Source organism: Sprattus sprattus (assembly GCF_963457725.1).
Source record: "Sprattus sprattus genome assembly, chromosome: 7".
In the NCBI taxonomy this organism is placed as follows: domain Eukaryota; kingdom Metazoa; phylum Chordata; class Actinopteri; order Clupeiformes; family Clupeidae; genus Sprattus; species Sprattus sprattus.
The window spans coordinates 7,744,131-7,766,777 of record NC_137926.1 but is presented as its reverse complement, the minus strand read 5'-3'; the positions used below and the strand labels follow the sequence as shown (position 1 = coordinate 7,766,777).

At 46.2% G+C, this 22,647-nt stretch overlaps 1 protein-coding gene across 1 annotated transcript in view; it reads left to right on the top strand.

Annotated features, from left to right (window-relative positions):
* dcc (DCC netrin 1 receptor) overlaps positions 1 to 22,647 on the top strand; it is a gene marked incomplete at both ends in the record, with an annotated part of 169,006 nt that overhangs the window by 93,661 nt on the left and 52,698 nt on the right. Inside the window, 5 exon segments of the mRNA XM_080842602.1 lie at positions 212 to 261; positions 12,998 to 13,139; positions 15,750 to 15,860; positions 16,880 to 17,074; positions 20,566 to 20,661. Coding sequence (XP_080698728.1) covers positions 212 to 261; positions 12,998 to 13,139; positions 15,750 to 15,860; positions 16,880 to 17,074; positions 20,566 to 20,661 — 594 coding nt within the window.

Sequence of the window (22,647 nt, the reverse complement as noted above, 5' to 3'; positions counted from 1 at the left end):
ATTTCCATGTACCATTCGAAGGGCATCGGTCTCTGGTATTCCTTGAGGTCTGATGTAATTCCATCTGCTTAAATTAACACACTGTGTCAGTTATCGAATATGTTGGTATAGTTTAAAATAACAGGATTCATTATTATTATATTATAATTATAATTATAATATGATATTATTATATTATAATTATAATAATTGTTCTCATTTCTCTTCACAGTACCGAGTGCTGCAGCTCAGAACATCTCCCTTGAAGTTGTGTACTCCAGGGTAAGTGACACAAAGGAATGGTGTGTGTGTTTGTGTATGTGAGAGTGTGTATTTGCAGGAGGTGTAAATTAACACCTAGAACAACAGGTGAATCTCAGCTCTTTTGATAGTCTTGTAAATGCTTGTGTGGTGATTGCTATTTGTGTATGCACACACTCTTCAAGGCATCTGGCACAAGAGCTGGCAGACAGACATGCAGGCAACCACTTTCATTTCATTACACTTGTGAGGCCATATGGAAAAGAGCAAATAAGTAGTTAAAGAATAGGCTGAATGTTCTCATTTCTTGGAAGAGCATTGTGTTTCCCAGTTGCTCCTGCACGTCTGCCTTCATTGAATGTTCTTGAGGGATCACCATGGCGGTAGTTCCTTGCATCTCTTTTCCTTGCATCGTTTAAATGCAATTTCAATGTAATTCCATCTGCAATCCACTTATATTCATTCTGCATATATATATATATTTTTTTTTTGTATTATGATTGCGGAAGAACAGTGCAAACAGAAAGAGAAGTTTGAAGGCTGTGCTCCTTCCTGAGGGCTCTGACTGCAGTGATGGGTTACACCTGCGGCAGTATGGCTCCGCCATCACAGTGACAGCACTTTGGCAGGCTGAAGTCATTCTGGACACAATGTGTGTCTCCGAAAAATGAGTCCCTCCTAAAGGAGTGACATTTAAAGAGGGAGGCGCCATCAAAGCCCAGCACTGCCTGATTGGAAAGGGGAATGGAGAGAGACGGTTCCAAGTTCTGGTTGCTCTTCTAAAGTCTGTGAACTTTCAACGACCAGACAAGTTTCTTTTTCACTTTCTGTCTTAACTTTCCCTCTCATTGAACAGTAAGGGCACCTCATTTACTTTGATCAGTCAGTCATTCAGATCATTCAGTCACTCAGATCGTTCAGCCATTCCTTAATGTGTGTTATTCGAGACGAGTGGCTACTTGCTGTACAGGTAAGGTACCAGGTTTTTTTTTTATCAGCAAGTGACTGCTCCTTGGAAAACCAGGCCTGTGATTCTGGTGTATTGAGGACATTTGTCCACCAACTACAGAATCAGAGGTCATTGGCCAGGTCCTGGGGCGTTTTGGAGGCGCATTTGGCCTTGCTGGCTGTTCTCTATGGCCTGGGCCCTGACAGCAGTAATGTGACAACGCCACAGGAAGCAGATGGGGTCGTCACAATGACAATGACAATGACAATGACAATGTCAATGTCAATGACAGCAATTTGGCAAGCTGCAGTCATTCAGAACACTACGTGTGTCTCCCTGGAAGACATTACCATTCATAGGTGTGACATGTCCTCCAAAACAGTGTCATCAAGTATAATTATTATTAACATAAAATTGTCAGTCCCTATGTTCATAGACGGCCTATCTGACACTTTCTTCTCATTGAAAAGTACTGGTAGTCTTTTGTGTTTATGGTAGGGTTAGGGTCAGGCTGTGGAAAGAGTAGGTCAACCTTTTGCCTAACCATCAAAAGAAGCATTAAAGTCTTGACTGTGTTACGGATGTGGAGGTGTTGTTCCTTTTGTTAGTAGCAATGATGGAGTGAAATTGATTAGGTCTTATCCTGGCTTAGCGATGTACTTTCTGATTAGGTTGTGTTTTGTACGTCATTGTGCATGAAAAACATGAGGTTTGGGATCAGCACTTAGCAGATCATTCAATCCCAATCTAAAGGTCACTGACTTTCCTCCACTGAGCCCTGTTAGCATGCTACCTTTCTGCAACATCAGCATATGCTGGTGGTTTACGAGGGTGGATTATTTGGGATTATACACAAATTCATTTCAGCTCATCCAAATCTGATCCCTCCAGACCTGTCTATCCTGCTAAGGACAGTGGTAGGCAGGGAATTTGAGGCATTTTCTTGCATCCAGGTTGGGGTTAATAATCAAGAGATTTGAAGGCACGTGTAGCTGTAGCCCTTCTGGCTTTTTCTGTACATATTAACCATACATGCCTTCTTTAAACCATACCAGCTGTGTGTGTGTGGCCATTTTTTCATCTGTGCGTCCCCTGTTCTGAGACTTTCATCTGCGTTGTGAAACCGTGCTTGACGTGGTACCTAATATGAAGGAGAGTATTGCACGCATTCACGGTTTATAATAAATCTCTCGAGGTGGAAATAGACTGCGTCTATGTGTTATTGTCGCCGTACAATTACAGGGGACCTCAGCCTGGAATGCTGACACCACAGAAATCAAATAAATAAAAACGTCTCATTCACCCTCTGAGGTTCGTTTGATAGGAATGGTTTCCTCACGGCGTGCAGGCAGTTAGCCACAGCTGTGGACCAAACGGTATTTTCATTCTTTGTTCCCCCGCTTGTGACATTTCCCTCCTTCGTCTGCTGTGGTCTGCCAGGGACACAGCTGTGTTAGAGTTAGAGTGTGGGGAAAGGAGGTACCCAGAGAGGCACCCAGAGAGCCACCCAGAGAGCCACCCAGAGAAGAGCCAGAGAGGGGCCAGAGAGGCACCCAGAGAAGAGCCAGAGAGGGGCCAGAGAGGCACCCAGAGAGGGGCCAGAGAAGAGCCAGAGAGGCACCCAGAGAGCCACCCAGAGAAGAGCCAGAGAAGAGCCAGAGAGGGGCCAGAGAGGCACCCAGAGAGGGGCCAGAGAAGAGCCAGAGAGGCACCCAGAGAGGGGCCAGAGAGGGGCCAGAGAGGCACCCAGAGAGGGGCCAGAGAGGGGCAAGAGAGGGGCAAGAGAAGAGCCAGAGGGGCAAGAGAAGAGCCAGAGAGGCACCCAGAGAAGAGCCAGAGAGGGGCAAGAGAGGGGCAAGAGAGGGGCAAGAGAGGGGCAAGAGAAGAGCCAGAGAGGGGCCAGAGAAGAGCCAGAGAGGGGCAAGAGAAGAGCCAGAGAGGGGCCAGAGAGGGGCCAGAGAGGGGCCAGACATGGGGCTAGAGAGGGGCCAGACATGGGGCCAGAGAGGGGCCAGAGAGGGGCCAGAGAGGGGCCAGAGAGGGGCCAGACAGGGGCCAGAGAAGAGCCAGACATGGGGCCAGAGAGGGGCCAGAGAGGGGCCAGAGAGGGGCCAGAGAAGAGCCAGAGAGGGGCCAGAGAGGGGCCAGAGAGGGGCCAGAGAAGAGCCAGAGAGGGGCCAGACAGGGGCCAGAGAGGGGCCAGACAGGGGCCAGAGAGGGGCCAGACAGGGGCCAGAGAAGAGCCAGAGAGGGGCCAGACAGGGGCCAGAGAGGGGCCAGACAGGGGCCAGAGAGGGGCCAGACAGGGGCCAGAGAGGGGCCAGAGAGGGGCCAGACAGGGGCCAGTGAGGGGCCAGAGAGGGGCCAATTCAGACCAGAGGGTCACTGCCTGGTCAACCTTCCCTCAGGGAAACGTCGATAGTATGAGCTATGTCAGCCTCACTGAACTAATACAACGCTCTTACTTCAATATGCTTCTGAGCGCACACGCAAGCAGTACTTACTGAGCTATGACTTGCTATGCTACAGCATACACCAAAATTCCCATTATCTTCTTGCAATAATAATAATAGTAAAAAAGAGAGATGATTATGATTCTTAAATGTTACAATCACTAGGCTCGTTCCAAGTAGATATCTACAAATACAACTTCACATTGTGCTTATTGATTTTTCTTCTGTAATCAAAGAGAGAGTTAGAAGACAGCCAGCATCAGGATTTCTGTTTCATTATTAATCACTCATATTTGATATTTCCCACGCAATAAAGGCCTGCCACTCAAGCTATCTCCTATGAGTATTAAATGCACTGTCTCATCAGAAGGCTTCGCACTTCTAATCTATAGGGTTTAGTGAAGCTGGTCAGCAGTGGTATTAATAGAAGGAATATAATCTCTTTCTGTCCCATCTCTTATTCCATCCATAAACATTCCCCTTGGCCTCACACTCCTTTCTGTATGTGTGTACACCCAAGACCTCTTTCCTTTATGATTCCTTTTCACTTTGTTCCATCTCGTGGGCGCGTCTTTCCCTGTCTCCATTTTTCACTCGCTTTCTCTCTCTCTTTCTCCCTCACTCTCTCTTTCTCTCTCTCCATCTACCCCCTTGCCTTCCTCTTTATTCTCTCTCCCTGTCATCCTCTCTCTCCTCCCTGGACTAGGAAGAGAGAGAATGAAAGCAGGAGGAAGGCAAGGGGCTCGACAGAGAGAGAGAGAGAGAGAGAGAGAGAGAAAGCGAGAGTGAGAAAGGAGATGGTGATATTCACTCCCCAAGAGGCCTGCCTGATGATCTATAGGGTTTAGTGAGGCTGGTCAGCATAGGTATTAATAGAAGGAATATAATCTGTCCAGACAGGGCATCCTCCATTGACTTCAGCTCCTACATTGGCTGTGCTGTCTAAGCTGCAGGGTTGTCAGTGGACCAGGTTGGGCCTGGCAATGGAAGTTGTCTGTGGCTGGGATAGGAAGCAGTCTGTGGCTGGGATAGGAAGCAGTCTGTGGCTGGGATAGGAAGCAGTCTGTGGCTGGGATAGGAAGCAGTCTGTGGCTGGGATAGGAAGCTGTTTGTGGCTGGGATAGGATGCTGTCTGTGGCTGGGATAGGAAGCAGTCTGTGGCTGGGATAGGAAGCAGTCTGTGGCTGGGATAGGAAGCAGTCTGTGGCTGGAATAGGAAGCAGTCTGTGGCTGGGATAGGAAGCAGTCTGTGGCTGGGATAGGATGCTGTCTGTGGCTGGGATAGGATGCTGTCTGTGGCTGGCGTTGGATGCTGTCTGTGGCTGGGTTAGGAAGCTGTCTGTGGCTGGGATAGGATGCTGTCTGTGGCTGGCGTTGGATGCTGTCTGTGGCTGGGATAGGAAGCTGTCTGTGGCTGGGAAAGGTGGTGAAGGGTGGCACAAGTTGGCATGATGTTGACTGAGTGCTCCACTACGCTGACACGCTTGCGTAAGCTGACACTGCCAGCCAGCCAGCCACCCTCAGAATAGGCTGAATGTATTCCTTTCTTTCTTTCTGCCACTCTCCCTGTCCCTCTCTCACTTTCTCTTTCTCTTCTCCTCATTTCTTCATATGACATATGAGCTCTCTATCTCCCTCTCTCACCTCAAATGTTGTTGCTCTGCCGCTTACGCAGTCTGTTTCCCGCTCTTCCAGGAGTGAATGCTCTTTCTGTCCCATCTCTTATTCCATCCATAAACATTCCCCTTGGCCTCACACTCCTTTCTGTATGTGTGCACACTCAAGACCTCTCTCCTTTATGATTCCTTTTCACTGTGTTCCATCTCGTGGGCGCGTCTTTCCCTGTCTCCATTTTTCACTCGCTCTCTTCTTCTCGCTTTCTCTCTCTCTCTCTCTCTCTCTCTCTCTCTCTCACTCTCTCTCTTTCTCTTTCTCCATCTACCCCATTGCCTTCCTCTTTATTCTCTCTCTCCCTGTCATCCCCTCTCTCCTTCCTGGACTATGAAGAGAGAGAATGGCAGAGAGGAGAAAGGCAAGGGGCTCGACAGAGAGAAAGCCAGAGTGAGAAAGGAGGGACCGATGGTGATATTCTCTCCCCAAGAGGCCTGCCTAGTGAACAGCCTGGTGGCTAAACGCTGGTGCTTGTGTGTGTGTGTGTGTGTGTGTGTGTGTGTGTGTGTGTGTGTGTGTGTGTGTGTGTGTGTGTGTGTGTGTGTGTGTGTGTGTGTGTGTGTGCGCGTGCGCGCGCGCGTGTGTGTGTGTGTGTGTGTGTGTGTGTGTGTGTGTGTGTGTGTGTGTGTGTGTGTGTGTGTGTGTGTGTGTGTGTGTGTGTGGCAGACGCAGCCTGGGGCTCCTGCTGTGAGTCTGTCTGCAGAGACAGCATGACTGCAGGGGGACATTCCTGAAGGTATGACAGTACAGGGTAGGCGGCAAGCACTTGTCTTAACCCAGAGCTGAGACACTGTCTGGGCTATGAGAATGGAGATGCTTGGTTCCAATGACATGGGGCACCAGGGAATATATTTCTGTGTTTTTTTTTATGTGATGTAATAGTTGCCATAGGTTGTCATTGGACTGCTAATAGATCTTTTTTTCTGAAGTAATGTGTGCATTTACTGTAATGGCTGAAAATGTTGGTTCCATAACCGGCTAACACATTCAATAATGCATTTTCTAGCAAGTGAAGTAACAGTAATATCAATTAATTCATACATATGTAAAATGTGTAGCAGTATACAGTATACCATCATCACAACAGCAGTAGTCTCTTAGAACAAATCCAGTTCAAATTGAATCTCCGGCTGTCTCTGGTCCGACTACAGATGACAAGTTATACAGGCAGGGTCCAAACTAGCATCTGTTGATCGCTTAAATTCTTTTTTTTTTTTTGTCATAAAACCCAGATTCTCATTGGACCCTTTTAAAAAAAGGCATTAAAGAGAATTGATTTGAGCTTTGAGTCATGATAAGTCAATGCACATTCAGGGACACATATTCATTTCTCACAGGAAAATTAAACTGTCTGAATGTGCATCTTCTTCTTCGCCGGAGATAGCTGTTATTAATGGATGAAATAAGATGGATCGACTCCCATAAAGGAATGAAATATGCATGAATGACGGTGCGCTTAATCTTTTGCGACATAAATGGTCGAAGTCATAATCCTGGGACAAATATCCTCAATCCGAGTAACGACGTCTTGCGTAAAAGTGAATTAACTGAGTCATTGGTTAGTTTTATTGTATTTACCACTTGGTCTCCTCGACTTCCCCTCGTTTTTTTCCACCGACCGCCTCGTTCGTGTTCACTTCGATGACATGGCATGAGACGAACTTAAAGAACAAGCTGTTTATTCCCCGCCGTGCTTTCAACCGCTAGAGAACTTCTAAACATAACAGCGCCCATCGATCACAATCCGAACCAAGCTGTCGGACCACGTTGCAAGTTTGCTCAAATTTCTATAACGTTTTTATACACGCACAACAAAGACACCACGGCAGCTATAGAAGAGTATTGATTTTGTGTTCTGTCTAAAGCCCGAATGCTGCGAAGCCATGGCAAGCAGAAAGATGAAAGGAGAAGTGCAGTGAGAAAGGGATGAAAGAGGGGACGAAGCGAGATGAGAATTGGGATATTTGTATTGTACAAACGAGTGTAGGAGGACATGCAGAATTTGGCCTGACAAGAGCAGCGAGGAATCAAGCTGTAAATAGGTAGGCCTTTTAAAGTACAAAACTTTTCTCAAGGCCTTTTTTGGTTTTCAGTTTCAATAGTGTGTAGGCTTGATAAGCTGACAGAGAGTCAAACGAGAACAACAGTTCCCACTTGTTTCGAGAGAATAAAAAAGGCCTGTGAGCTACAGCACATTGTTCAAATAACACCAGCCTGTTGACCGAAGCAGTAAATAATGTAGCAAAACAATGTTATACCTAGTGTAAAACAAAGTATTTTTCATAATTTCTATTCTTCTAGTTATTAATGTGATGTGTTAATAGGAGTCTTAATGCAGTTCCATGTCATTTAGATGGATCTCTTAGTATGTCTGAGCATGATGCCAGTGTGTGTCGGTTTGTTTTCACTGTTCTCATGTATAGCCTGACAGGATATGGACCTGTCTGTCCATCTGGTATTGGCAGAGCTGGATTGCCTGTGAAGCGTTCATTAACGGAGCGTCTCTTTGGGGCCCCGTGTTGGCCACTAAACCACATACTCGAACACCCACCAGCAGGTTCTTGATTTTAAATGTTGCATCTGCATCTCAAGACCACAGGTATTAATCTTTCTGGCGTTTTCTTTTTGTGTGTTTTTGCCTTTTTGCACTTCAGGGCTGCAAATGTTTGTTTTCGCCATTTTCTTTTTGTGTTCTGCCCTCCAGCCCAATCGTAAAAGAGAGAGAGAGGGAGGGAGGGAGAGCCTTTCTCTGCATTTCACTCTGTCAAGACAAAGAAATAAATCTTCCCCAAAGTAAACGCGACTCCAACTTTCTCGCTTCGAGTCTGCAGAGGCCGGCGTAATTGTTTACCGTGGCGGCACACATAACTGCCCGTCCGCACACACAGGCCACAGAAGTGACAGCCTGTCGGCTGGGAACTCTTAAACAATTGGTCCGTGCCTTCAGCCGCAGCCCGCAGCCAACAGTCAGGAGGGGCATTAGTCGGGCGGTCCTGTGTGGGCAGAATCCATAAGTACCCACATTCTTTGTGTTGTCCTTTTGTTTTCCCTCTTTCACTCTCACTATCTTGCTCGCTCTCTCACTTTCTCACTTTCCCATTCTCCGGGCCCCCCTCCCCCCCTCTCTCTCTCTCTCTCATTCTGCGTTTCTATCACTCTTTTGTCCTTCGTCATGCTCGTTCTCTCATTCTTCCTGTGGTGCACAGAGGCCTACATTTTATGGCGGGTAGGGGAGGGAGCAGTGGGGGGGGGGGGGTGGTTGTGCAGTGGCGAGAATTAATCCTAAAACAAGATTAGGCCCTAAACCCAGTGTAATCACTTTTCCACCATAATCTCTTTATTTGTATGTGCGCTTTGTTTATGTGCTAGTCATTCGACGGTAGCAGGCACTTGCTCACCACTTGTGGCCCGGACCTGGGCCAGATCTGGGCCAGACCAGTGGCGGGGCCTGCAGGCACTTGGTTTTGTTTATCTCTCACTGAGGTGTGAAATGTGGCAGGCTGCCTCCTCCGTGTGGAGTGTGTGTGTGTGTGTGTGTGTGTGTGTGTAAGGCTGCCTCCTCCGTGTGTGTGTGTGTGTGTGTGTGTGTGTGTGTGTGTGTGGCAGGCTGCCTCCTCCGTGTGGAGCGCGGGTCAGTTGAGCCGCCGTCGCCGCCGCTCTGCAGCCAGTGGGCGATGGACACAGCGAGGTTCACGGCAGTAGCGGGGCGAGACTAACAGCCGTCACTCATCCTCTCGGAGTGGAACTGAAACCAGCCAAACTGAAGCCGGATTTGAATCTGAAACAATTAAAGAGACGCCCTGGACATCACGCGTCGCCAGTCTGGGTCCTGCCACACAGGCAGTGTTTGATGGGAGACTAAGGGCTCAGTTGGCTTGCTCTATCTTTTTCTCTCTTCCTCTCTCTCCGTCTGTCTCTTTCTCTCTCTCTCTCCCTCTCTCTCGCTACCTCTCTCCGTCTCTCTCTTTCTCTCTCTCTTCCTCTGTCTCGCTACCTCTCTCTCTCTCTGTCTCTCTTTCTCTCTATCTCTCTCTCTCTCTCTATTCTTTACTGGCATGTGTGCTTAGTCTACTCTGCCACAGAGCTTGTTAGAGGAATGGCAATATGGAAGCTAGTAAGGTGTAAATGACAGCGTGCACACACACACACACACAGAGACACACACACACGCACTCACAGACACACACACACGCACACACACACACTATTAGCACCCCCTAGACATGTGCCAGAGTGGAATTGCGGTTACATTGTTCCAAGCAGATTTGCCCGGTTCTATGAGGTATAATTAGTTTGACAGTGAGCCCAGAGGACACTGAGGGCTGTTCGGCCAATCACATCCGTGCCTCGGTTCCAAGCGCCTCTATCCCATCTGCAGCAGCCGGCTCTCACACTCTGCTCCATCAGCAACGTCCTGTAATCTCTCTACACCAATCAGCTATCCCCACCCCGCCTCCCTGCCCCCTGCTCACCAATCACACCTGCTGGAACCTTTCTGCACCACCACCAAGGTTCCACTGGAATCCCTCTGCACCAATGAGAACGTCCGTTAGACTCCCCCCCCCTGCACCAATCAGGCCTTAGAGCACCCTCTTCGCAACCCTGAGACCCTGCTGCTGCAGTGGTCCCTTTACGACAATCAATCACCCCCCGAATCAATTAAGCGTACAAGCGAGGCTCCCATAGCATGTGCGGCGGCGAATAATAACGAATAATTAATGACTCCCTCCTTCGGAAAACACATGTGCACCCCAGGCATCGATACGGGCGTGATTGAGTGTCTCTCCGTCACAACATCAGGAGTGTCACGGCGGCGCCTCTGGAAGCCTCCGGAAGCTTCTGGTCCTCAGGTGTGCAACAGGAGGGCTCTAACGGTGACTGTGAGTCTGCTGACAGCAGGGGCTCCACCTGTACAGACTTGTATACTCCCTTGCATATCGGGATGAACAGGGGCTGAATTTGTGGCATCCAGCAAGTGCAGATAGGTGATGGGTGTACTTTTGGGAACGCAGCGGCGCAGCAGGTCCCTGGCTGATCTGAGATCAGATGACGAGGGGAGAGAGAGAGAGAGAGAGAGAGAGAGAGAGAGAGAGAGGGAGAGAGAGAGAGAGAGAGAGAGACGACAGCGCAGAGCTCCAGATAAATGAGGCAGGGCCTGGCTCAGTGGCAGCTTCAGTGTCCTGTGAATTTTAATTAGTTTATTTGCATGTTAACGGGGCTCTGTGTGTGTGTGTGTGTGTGTGTGTGTGTGTGTGTGTGTGTGTGTGTGTGTGTGTGTGTGTGCGTGCGTGTGTGTGTGTGTTTTTCTTTTCGTTCCGCGGCCGCACCCACAGATGGCACTGCCACCACCACCACCCCATCCCAACCTCCCATCGCACGAGGCAGCTGCCACTGACTGCAGCTATGCAGGCAGTGTGACAGTCACCGAGCATATGACAGGAAGTCGTGTACAGACTTGCCTGCCAGCGCGTCTCCCTCGGCAACAAGCCGTCTCTCGGGTCGCTCAAAAGGTTAATTAATCCAGCCGTTTAAGTCTCAGGCACGGCGAGGTGCTGGATAAATGAGAGGTGTTTATTCGCCTCAGGATTCCAAAAGCACGCAAACATCTGTTTCGGATCTCTGCTCTCGTTATTACCTCGTGATTCTTTGAATTCCACACAAAATTGAATCATCGCCTCTTCCTTCTATTTATCTGTTGAAACATCTGTTTTAATGGCATCAGTAACTGTCTTTTTCAGTCATTTCAAGCAATTAGTTTGTGTAAAAAAAATTAAAAATCTGTTATACAAATAACTGAGCTCTATGACTGTGCTAATGATGCTATTTTCTGTTGACTCTAACCCACCCTCTGTGGAAATAGCAGTACATCAGTGATTTTGAATTTAAAATATTTTATATGACTCGAGGGATTAGGTTAGTTTCAATAATTACAGTCCAGTTTAATGCCAACCTGACCAGATTTGACATAGTTGTCATTACTGCACTAACCATACATTAAATTAACTATATTATGTTAGTTTTGAGGTGAGTCGTGCAAAGGGAGCTCAGAGATCCTATGTTGACGTGTTGTTGACGTGTTGTTTATGTTGTTCATGGAGCATAGAGAACGTCTTTCCGCCCCTCCTCCTCAGTTATGGGTGACCTTTAAACCGAAGCAAGAAAGCCAGAGCGCTGTGTGTTTATATTTGCATGTTGCTCTTTTTACACAAACTAATTGATAGCCATGCCTCACTGCTAGCAGCGACCGTATGCAAAGGACCCCATCAAATCAATTAATTTCCTCCCCCTGGTTTGGCGGGCAATTAAAGCCTCTTCTCCTCATAATTAATGGACACGCATATTAAGTAGGGAGTCAGACAAGCAGCAAAATGGCGGAAAATCGAGCTTAGAATGTTTGGAATATTTATCCGATTTAATGTTTTATTGTGCTGCCGACCCCAGCGAGTCTCGTGTGGCTTGTTTGTGCCGTGCAGGGATTCCGGAGCATTCTTTAATTATTCAAATGACTCGGCTGAATGTCTCTGAGTGTCATCTGCCAGAAATGAAACTATACTGCAAAAGAAATAGCTACACTCAACCCCCCACAACCCCTACTGGAAGGCAAGGGCCTGGTAGTTAACTGTACTACAGAGCTTCATTATCTTTAATATGCTCGTACTTTAATCATATTTCGCATTCAGGCGTTCGGAGGCTGCTATTTCACACCATCCCGCTGTAGATCATTGATGAAGTGTTAGCCTCTCTTCATCACAAATCATCCGATGCGGCTCTCAGATCTCGCCAGTAACTGTAAAATGATTTTGAAGTGCTTGTGGGTTTTTTATTTTATTCATTTCAACCCAACAGCTCCCCGAAAGCTTGTAAAAATTGCGGGTGGTATTTCTAAATCGGCCCCAATGGCTGCCTCGGAAAATTGTTGTTATTTTTTTCATGAAGCAGAACAGATCCATGCAGTGCTTTCATCATCCCAACGACTGTGCTGTGTTCTCTGACTGACCGTCTGAGGCAGATCTTAAAGATCATAAAGATGATCCACAAGAGATGCCCTCTGAGTGTCTACCTACTCCAGAACAGCACAGTCACACTGTATTTTCATTATACTTCCTGATTGTAAAAAGGGTGCTCAAAAGAATGTTTTGGAATAGAATTAAATTCATTAATGAACGTAAAGTACCCTTAATGCATTTCCTTCTCTACATTCATCCTCTTGATTCCCTCTCCCTCCCTCTCTTACTCTCTTTCTCTCCCTCCCCCTCTCTCTCTCTACATCAGTTCAAAGCAATTTCCCATCTATTAGATATTCATTAAGAGTGTTATTCATGCTTTGGCATTCCTGGCCATTGACGGCATCACAAAGCCCGGCTTGCCTGTCATGAAACAACTCACAGTGCCTATAACAGTGTCCAGGATGAGTGAAACATCTGAAGTCATCTCCTCCACACCCATTTGAGTGCACAAATGTTTACACAAAATGACACACTCACTCACTCACACACACATACACACGGCACATACTCACGCCTGACTTCACCTGACATGTCTGAAATTGCCGTAATATCAGCCAAGCTCTATAATGACTTGTCTGTTAGATGTACTGACTGCATTATGTATGGGGAGCATATGTTTACATGATATTACCCATATCATTTTTCCTCAATGTTGTTCTTTTCTTTTCTTCTTTCAGAGCATCAAAGTCAGCTGGTTGCCGCCGCCGACCGGCATGCAGAACGGCTTCATCACCGGCTACAAGATCCGGCACAGGAAGACGGGGCGACGCGGGGACCAGGAGGCCATCGAGCCCAACAACCTGTGGTACCTGTTCACAGGTTAGCAACTCAGCTTCGCTCTTGATATCCAACCAGCCTCCTCAGAGCCCTGCCCACAACAAACCACTATGTGGTGTCCTTATCATCAAATGTTTTTAAAAGCATTGTGTCTGCATTCAGGTCGTTACAGATTTGGAAATAATCAATAATGAACGTGACCACACTACTCTGAAAAAGCACAGCAATGAATAGGTTATATACTTTGTTTTCATAAAATCTTTGCGATCTTTTGGATTGATAACAGGGTCCACTATTATGTTGCATACACAGTTTAGAGGCCGATGGAGGAACAAGTGTTGAATTGTTTTAAAGTTTTTTGAGAGGTGTATTGGATAGGTTTTTCTTTATAGCTTTGAAAGGAGTGCTTGGGCTTGGATACAATTGAGGAATGGATGAGTAGATAATGCATTTTACCGCCGTTAGGACCTTTCAAGTTAAAGTGAGGATTTACATTTAAAAACTATTACATTTAAAAACTATTAGATTATCACGGCTTGTAGCCTACTGCTCACTAGGTGATGTTTTTAGTGCTTATACCACAAACATATCTTTAATATCTGAATCATGTTGAGTCACACACACACGCACACACACACAGACACACTACACGCACACACACGCAGACACACACACACACACACACACACGCACACAGGAAATGTAAGTCATGAAATATATCTGTTAAACATATTTGATGTGCTCTAGTTAATATTAATAGCAGTGTTTAATAATTTCGTTGTGCTTGGTTATCTTTATCTAAAGCCAATGCAATTATTATCTATTATTTAATGTTTAACTACTAGTCTAAGAAACATTCCATACATTTACACATGGCAACTAGCCAAAGACGTTCGTCAGTGTTTAGGAAATTTGAAGAGGACCTATTTTGTTCATTTTCAATGTTAATAATATAAATGTTTAAGTCTAGTAGAATAGATTTAGAAATAGATTTATAGCTTCAGTGGCTTTAAGCTACCCCTCCAGATGAGCCCAGTGTGTTCTGATTGGTCAGCCAGGCAGGCAGTAAGGATTGTGTTGCAATATTGCTATATTGATCTAGTAACGAAGGAAAGAGTCTGGAATTCCAACGAGGTATTTGAGAAAAGTGTTTTTTTTTGGGGGAAAGAGTTATTCCCTCTGGCGTTGGGCTTTGTAGAACGTTTACATGCACAAAAAGCTACATGACACACTAAAGGAGAGGAAAAACGGAAAAGCATAATAGGTCGTCTTTAACACTTTACACATGCTTTCTAAACATTTACGCATGATACAGAGCCAAAGGCACTCCTCAGTTAATTAATGATGAATAAAGGTGTAATTACATTTGTACAGAAGCTTTGATTACATTTACTTCACAGTGTTTATCTTTCCAATGGTGAATATTTAGAACTGCACACACACTCATACCATAATGTAATATAAACACACCATTTCCTGGACAAAGAAGCAGAAGCACTTAAAGAAGCACTTTCTTCTTTCCTCAGTCTCCATTTTGTGCCGAGCTTTGTCTCCCCCGGGGATTAGTTTCAAAAGCGCTTGAGGTTGCAGCTTTCATCCAAAGTCTAAAAATATACATAGATCTCACATACATTAATTTACTTCACTTTCAATGCAGGACAAAGTTAGCCAGAGCTCTAAAAATACACTGTTTTCCTAACCCCCATTTGGATTTTTTGTTCCCTTTTTTTCCCCTTAGGGCAAACGCCCTAGTTGTTTGTTTGATAGATCATTCGGCTTTTAAATTAAACATAATCAACTGAGCCCCGATTCCTTCGACCCTCGGTCATATCGCAGTAGTGAAAGCCTCGCCATGTCAGATTGGATTTTTTTTTGTGAAGACGTCTGCGTCTTCACCCTGAGGGGAGTCGTGTTCCAGGCTCCGTAAGGGCTTTTCTGTTTTTGTTGCCACGATGCTTTATTTCAATATCATTTCTGACTCTGGGATGAACATGATATTCATTCTCATTATTGCCATGATGGATATCTCTGTGCATTTGCATTCCGTGGGAAACTCATTTCACACGGCATCCGTGAATGCTATGCTAATTTTTCACACTCTCAGGCTTTTCAGGGTTGGTTGTGCAGAACAGTAATAATTGCTAGGTTCGTTTTTTTGGTCCCCTCCGCGAGATGTAGTGAATTTTTAATGCTCTGTTTAGATGAGGTCCTGCAACCTTGTTCTCGTTGCCACTGATCCATTTATGAGTTTTAAATAATTAGTGTCCAAAATTGAGGCCTAATTGAAAGCTCCGTAGGATTTATGTTTGTTAATCTCTGTTTGTTTCAAATGTAAATGAATTACGCCATCACCCACGGTCAAGAAATTGTACTCTCACAGAATCGCGATGAAGCTATACACTCTTTGTTCTGTCTCAGTGTTCTCAATGCTCCATATCCATGTAAGACTAACTGTGAGACACTTGGGCAAATGGCAATGAAACTACGGTTATTTGAGGCCTTTCTGAACATGTGACTCTGGGTTCTTAACATATTTTTTACCAGAAGTGAAAAAATAACTCACAATCTCTCTCTCTCTCTCTCCCTCTCTCTCTCTCTTTCTCTGTCTCTGTCTCTCTCTCTCTTTCTCTCTGTCTTTCAATCCCATTTTAGGACTGGACAAAGGTAGTCAGTATAGCTTCCAAGTGGCGGCGATGACTGCCAATGGCACAGGCCCATACAGCGAGTGGTACATGGCCGAGACGCCGGAGAACGACCTTGACGGTGAGTACGGGAAGAAAAATAAGACATCCCAAATAAACTCATCACCATTTTTGTTCCACTCCCTCCTTCTCCCCCTCCTCCCTGTCCTCCCGTTTCTCTTTTTCATTCCCTGGAGCTGTTTCACCCCCCTTCCCACCACCACCACCACCACTAGCCACACCATCCACTCAGAAATGATGCATCCTTCCCATTCCCCTCGTCACGAGTGTGGCGATTAAATATTTATACAGCCGCGACCAGTCAGCAGTGTTTACATTACACTCGACCAACGTGAGCATCTTAACAAATAATCCTCCGACGAGCAAGCCGCTTCAGGGGCCCCCCTCTCACCCCTAGAGAGAAGAGGGGAGGTAGAGAGGTGGAGAAAGGAGAAACAGAAAAGAGGTTGAGAATCGTGTTCTCTTATATTTGTTTTTTATTTTTGCCCTTGTGCGAGACTAACCAGATGTTCCCGGGGCCTTCGGGCGTCCTGTAAGTCACAGGAGGCCGCTTTTTTTTGTTGTTGTTGTTTTTTTTCTTCTCTCGCCTTTGACTGCTGCTACGTCTCTTTCGGGCCTCTGAGGACATAATCACTGTTTTTGTTTACACTTCTGCGCGTCTCCCGACGCTACTCCTTCAGCGCCGTCGCCTTTGTGTATAAATGATCGCGGCAGGGGCCTGATCGGAATAAGCTTTGGCAGGCAATTAGGAGGATGTCTTTAAACGCGTGACGAGGAAAAATAGGAGATGCATAGGGAAGCCGACGCAACGAACGAGATAAGAAAGGAATCAATCAAGGCCGAACCATTTACTAGATGACAGTCCACCTAATGCAATTCTAATGGATTATATCAGTCAATAAGCAGATGCTGACCAGCTCGCTGAGGAGATGCAAAAGTCATTTTTTTTTCTCCCCACCTCCACCCCTCTTAGAAAAAGGGGCATCTACTCACCTCATCCAATTACCTCATTTTGCTTTGTCTGCACAAATAAAAAAGTGGTGTCATTAGCCGCACTGTTTTGTTTCTCGCTGCTTTCAGAGACCCAGGTTCCCAACCAGCCCAGCTCGCTGCACGTGCGACCCCTCCCCAACAGCATCATCATGAGCTGGACGCCCCCCCTCAACCCCAACATCCTGGTCCGGGGCTACATCATCGGCTACGGCGTGGGCAGCCCGTACGCAGAGACGGTCCGCGTGGATAGCAAGCAGCGCTACTTCTCCATCGAAAATCTGGGTTAGTGCCTCCGTCACTACAAATACGTCATGAACTATACTCCGATAAATATAAAGTTCGGCGTGTGTAGGTGCTGTCAGTGTACTCTTTATCATATATCATTGTGATAAGCTATATCTACTGTAACTACTTTTTTAATCGTTAGTATTATTAGGGCTCTGGTTGAACTTCAAAGGTACAGCCTGCCTTTATGATACATTTGTAATCCTCTGAAGGCAGGAGTTAGCAGTGACCCTGGGGCGAACACACGTCAGGCCTTTGTCATTTCCAACAGCTGGAAGTTCATACATATTAACCTCACAGATCCGCGCGTACCAAATTAAACAGGTGCCGGTCTCCTGCGCGGCGCGTAATTAGCGAAAGGTTTGCCACGGCACGCCTGGGAAGCGTTAAAGACGAGTGACATTAAGAAGACGTGCGCCAAGCCTGCCACATGACCGCCTGGTGACCTTTGCAGTGGTAGGCTCCCGTGGCCTGCCATTGTCACACACACACACACACACACACACCACAGATACACACACACATACTCACTCACATACACACACACACACACACACACACACACACACACACAAACATACTAAAACACAGACACTAGTGGAATTTCATAGGTTTAACATGGCGTCTGGTATCTGTAGAAGGTCGTTTTCGAAATCACCCAAGCGTGTGTCTGGAAAGGCAGTTGTTTAAATGCCCCCCCCCACACCCCTTCATTATTTGCTCAGAGCTGGGCGATTACTCACATTGTGCTAATGTGAAATCTGTCAGGGGACAAACTTTATCTCCCCCTGGCCTTAGCCGGATAAGGAGAGCTTTTCCCTTTTCTCTTTTTGTCTTTTTATTCTGACGCATGTGTCAGTAGCAAGCATCTGACTGCACCCAGATGGGAGCCCAGGCAGAGGTAATAGCCAAGCTTTAATGATTTCTGAACAAGGGGCCTGTCAGCTGAAGTCAAAAGGAAGTAAATGACAGTGGAACCATTCTGAAGGAATATTAGTGACGTTTTATACACGGCTGGACGAATATCAATAGACAATCTATCATTCACGCCCATAGCGTAGCTGAAGACAGAGAGAGCCTGGAGTGAAGTGAATGTAGCCCCGTGGCTGATTCCTGCTGGATTTATTCATTATTTAGCGCATTAATCTGTGAACAGGAAGCAGTGATTTCTTCTGTGGAAACCATTGTAGGTTATGGCTAATCCAAGGGAGGTATTCTGCGGTGAAGCAGAGTACTTATTGGATTGAAACGTGGTAAAGACACTTATGTCATCACATGCAAGGGACAGATTAGGTGGCGAGTGTTAGCGGGATCACAGAAGGCTCTTTAGTAATTCATTGGTTTTATAGACGAGATTACAACCTCGGCCTGCAGTATGCTTTTGTTTATACAGAGGTGGTGATCTCACCTGGTAGAGGTGGAGATAGAAGGTGAAGGGACAACAGAAGGGCACAGACGGTTATGATGGGTATTAGTGATGTAGGCTTACTGTACATGAGCTGTAGGAGAAATATTTGGCCAGCTTGTCTAGCTTTTTGTCTGACGTTGAACTGAAAACTGTCAATTGAAATTACCTGTACAATAGGTTTTTATCAAATTCTATCAGTTCCAAATGCATCTCTAATTTGTTACGTGAGGTATGACAGTGTTTATGCAAATAGTTGTAGTTTCTTTATATTGGTTTACGTTTCATGTATGACTGTAATACTAATCTATTCGGCTCTCAAAATTGCGATTCATTATTAACCGGAGGAGTAATAAGAAAACAATTGGAGTGTAAATGGGAGTTTGTGAAGCGACAGCGATTTGCATGAGAAAAGAGACAATAACAAATTACTCACTTTTAATATTCAGGTGAGGCTTCTCTCCCCAAATGATCATGAATGCATAATGAAACAGAACCTGCCTGTATGTTGCCTGTTGCTCCGAATGTAAACTTGTCACGGGCAGCATACATTAGTTTCATATTTTATTCATGGCTTTCTAGTATATTATTTATGGCTGTATGTGTCATTACTGAGGAAAACATGCCAAAGCGTATACATATCTGACATATTTGTTTAGACTTCCTGCTTCTTGACTAATGGCGTGGAGAGAGCCTGAACAGTAGAAAGCTTTCAGCAAGAGCTGTCGGCCATTTTTTAAAGTCCTATAGAATGTAGCATCTTCAGTGTGTTTTCTTTCTGTCTTTCTTTTTGTCTCTCAGTCTAGGAAAAAAAAAATATATGACCTCGTTTGTTCCTGTATTTTATTGGTGCTTTAATGGGTCCCCTTAGTAAACTGGCCGGCCCTTATCAATATTTCAACTGGTGGAGGTGCTTATCGAGCGTCACTGTGCCCCAAAAGCAGAGGCCCTCGTGTGTTTGTGTGTGTGTGTGTGTGTCGTCCGTGTGGAGATTTAGTGGTGCAGCCGAGCAAGCCACACACACACACACACACACACACACACACACACACACACACACACACACACACATACACACACATACACACACATACACACAAGAGCACATCAATACCCCAGTCAATAATGCCCCCAGCACTGAGCAGCTACTGCACTACTACACTGTTTATTTGCCACACTTACAGTAGCGCCCTATGACTGCATGAGTGGGGCTATCCAGAAGTGAGTCTGTTGCCAGTGGCTTTATATAAGCCACACACTCGCACATATCTACGTACACACACACACACACACACACACACACACACACATAAACACACATCGTACACACACACACACACACACACACACACACACACCGTAATAACACACACACATAAACACACATCGTACACACATACACACACAGACACACACACAGGCTCAAACACTGCGTTGTGCTGATAAGCCATGACAAATAGGGAACCGGAGGTGTGATCTGGCCCAAATGCAGCTTTCAGAAGAGTAGAGGAAGGGGGAGCCTCAGGTCCAGTATCGATAAGCCTGGAGGGGAAACGAGGAAATCACCAGCAGAGAAAATTTGCTTGGTGCTTCATGACTGGTGGTTGTGTTTTGCCCGTGTGTGTCCTATGTGTCTGTGTATGTATGTGTGTGTGTGTGTATGTGTGTGTGTGGGTTCCTCTGAGGTCTGGCTCCAAGGTCGCTGTGTTAGCATACCTGGCGGCACGGAGCAGAGGCCACCACAGGGAGCCCCCCCCCCACCCCTGGAAGCAGTGCTGCAGATAAACTAATTGTGCAGCGGGGGACCCACCTCACACCTGTCTTCAAACTTACTGCCTTGTCCTCACCTCCTTATTCTCCCCTCTGTTTTTCTCTCGCGCATTCACTCTGGAGCAACACTGCGTTTTGTGTATTTGTAAACCCGGCCACTGTTTTGACATCTCTCCTTGGGAGGAGGAGAACGCAGGAGTCTCGTCAGACGCCGCTGCTGCTCCTGCTGCCGCTACAAACTGCTTTTGTTTGGAGTTTTGTTTTGTTTGGAGTTGACAGTAATTGTTGATTGTGGTTTTGTCTCGTCACACAGAGCCCAGCTCCCACTATGTGATCTCCCTGAAGGCCTTCAACAACGCGGGTGAAGGGGTGCCGCTGTACGAGAGCGCCACCACCAGGTCCATGTCGGGTACGTCTCACTGCACTCACTCACTCTCTCTCTCTCTCCTGTTCAGTTCAACTCAATTCAATTTTGTATTATCCAATTCTATTCATAGAAACCTAATGACATGACAAATTCTACTCATTTGTATTACCAAAGCACTTGTGAAACACACATGACACAACAAAAAAAACACAAGACAGAGTTTCTCACTCTTTCATGTTCCAGCAGGACTGTCCACAGTCCACTGATGACTAACTGCTTTAACTGACAGACATTCTGGAACTAGAGACACACCTGTTCCACTCATTACAAACACGCCTCTGTTTCACAGACAGGCAGCAAGTATTCCCCTCATTAGATGATTTCCTCTAGGAGTCTGTAAAGTGTTAGCATAGCATAAATGGATTTACCTCTATAATTACATGCAATAACTGTTGTGTTAGCATAGCATAAATGGATTTCACTCTATAATTACATGCAATAACTGTTGTGTTAGCATAGCATAAATTAATTTACCTCTATAATCGCATGCAATAACTGTTGTGGGAGGTAATCTAGACATCAAGACTAGACTACTGTGGGAGACTCCTCTCCTCTGCGTGTACAAGCAGTACGTCTCAATGTGCCAGTGCGTGAAACTGAACACTATCTCCCCCTCAATGCAGTGTATGAGCAAGATGAAGCCTCTCATATAGAAATGAGCTCTAAGCTATGCTTACTGTCTTGATAATCATTTTGACTAGCTAGTTGGTCCATAATGAGCAGTCTTGGTGAAACAGTAAAAACCTGCCAGTTGTGTAGGACCAGGAGGGCTTTGTGTGCAGGGAGTCATAGGTTGCGAGAGCACCACAGGCCATTCCCGCCTGAGGGATGTGTTTTCAGGCATCAACCACAAACCCCAGAACCCGCATTGAACCACTCACAGAACAACTCACAGAACCACTCCTCACAGAACCACTCCTCACAGAACCAATCTGAATCCTTTTTGTTTTGGAGAGCGCAACATCTTCTCCAACAAACAGTGATGGATCTGTGTCGCTCTGAAGGTCTTTAAAGAGAGGCCAGTGCGTCCGTCGGCTCTAGGCAACATTGTGTAGGACCAGGAGGGCCTTGTGTTGAGAGAGCAGCACAGGCCATTACAGCCTGAGTAATGCGTTTGCAGGCATCAACCACAGACCCCTCACTGAATCCACTCCACACCCCACTCACAGAACAACTCCAAACCACTCCTCACAGAACCACTCCAAATCATTTTTATTTTGGAGAGCGCAACATCTTCTTCAACACACAGTGATGGATCTGTGTCGTTCTGAAGGTCTTTGAAGAGAGGCCAGTGCGTCCATCGGCTCTAGACAACAAGACTAGACAACAAGACTAGACTACTGTGGGAGACTCCTGTCCTCTGCCTCTCCTGCCTTACAAACGTCACGTAGTTGCCGTGCCAACGGTGTTGTTTACGGAATTTGTTGGGCTACTTACAGACGAGTTCTCTGAGTGGTTTGAGGAGGATGAAGGAAGGTCTCTTTGTTTGTTTTTTTCAAAATAGTTTTTTTGGTCACTGCCCAAGAGGCAGGCAAAGCCTTTCAGTTGCCATGGTTTCGCTCTGGACAAACGGAGCGCCGCCATTGTCTGAGCGCTGTCTCTCATTTCCACTCTCAAACAAAGGCGAGACCCTCGATTAAATCCATGCGGGCACTTGTCAGATACCACAGGATTGGTGCGTCTTAACGTCCTCGACCATTATTCACTCACGTTTGTTCCCTTACAGTATTACCACCTTTGAAAAAGAACGATTGTTCCCAGATGCGGAATAAATTGCCTAGCGATGCAAGCAAGACAGGTGAAACACAAATGAACCCCGAGAAGTGAAAGGTTGATTTCCGCCCGCGCTGATTAGCAAACAGCGGTGAACCTGAATGACTGCTGCCCCAGCCTTAGTCTCGTACAGACAGAGCTAATGCTAATTGCTAGTCTAGCCCCAGCCATCTAATCAGCCAGCCAATTACCAGG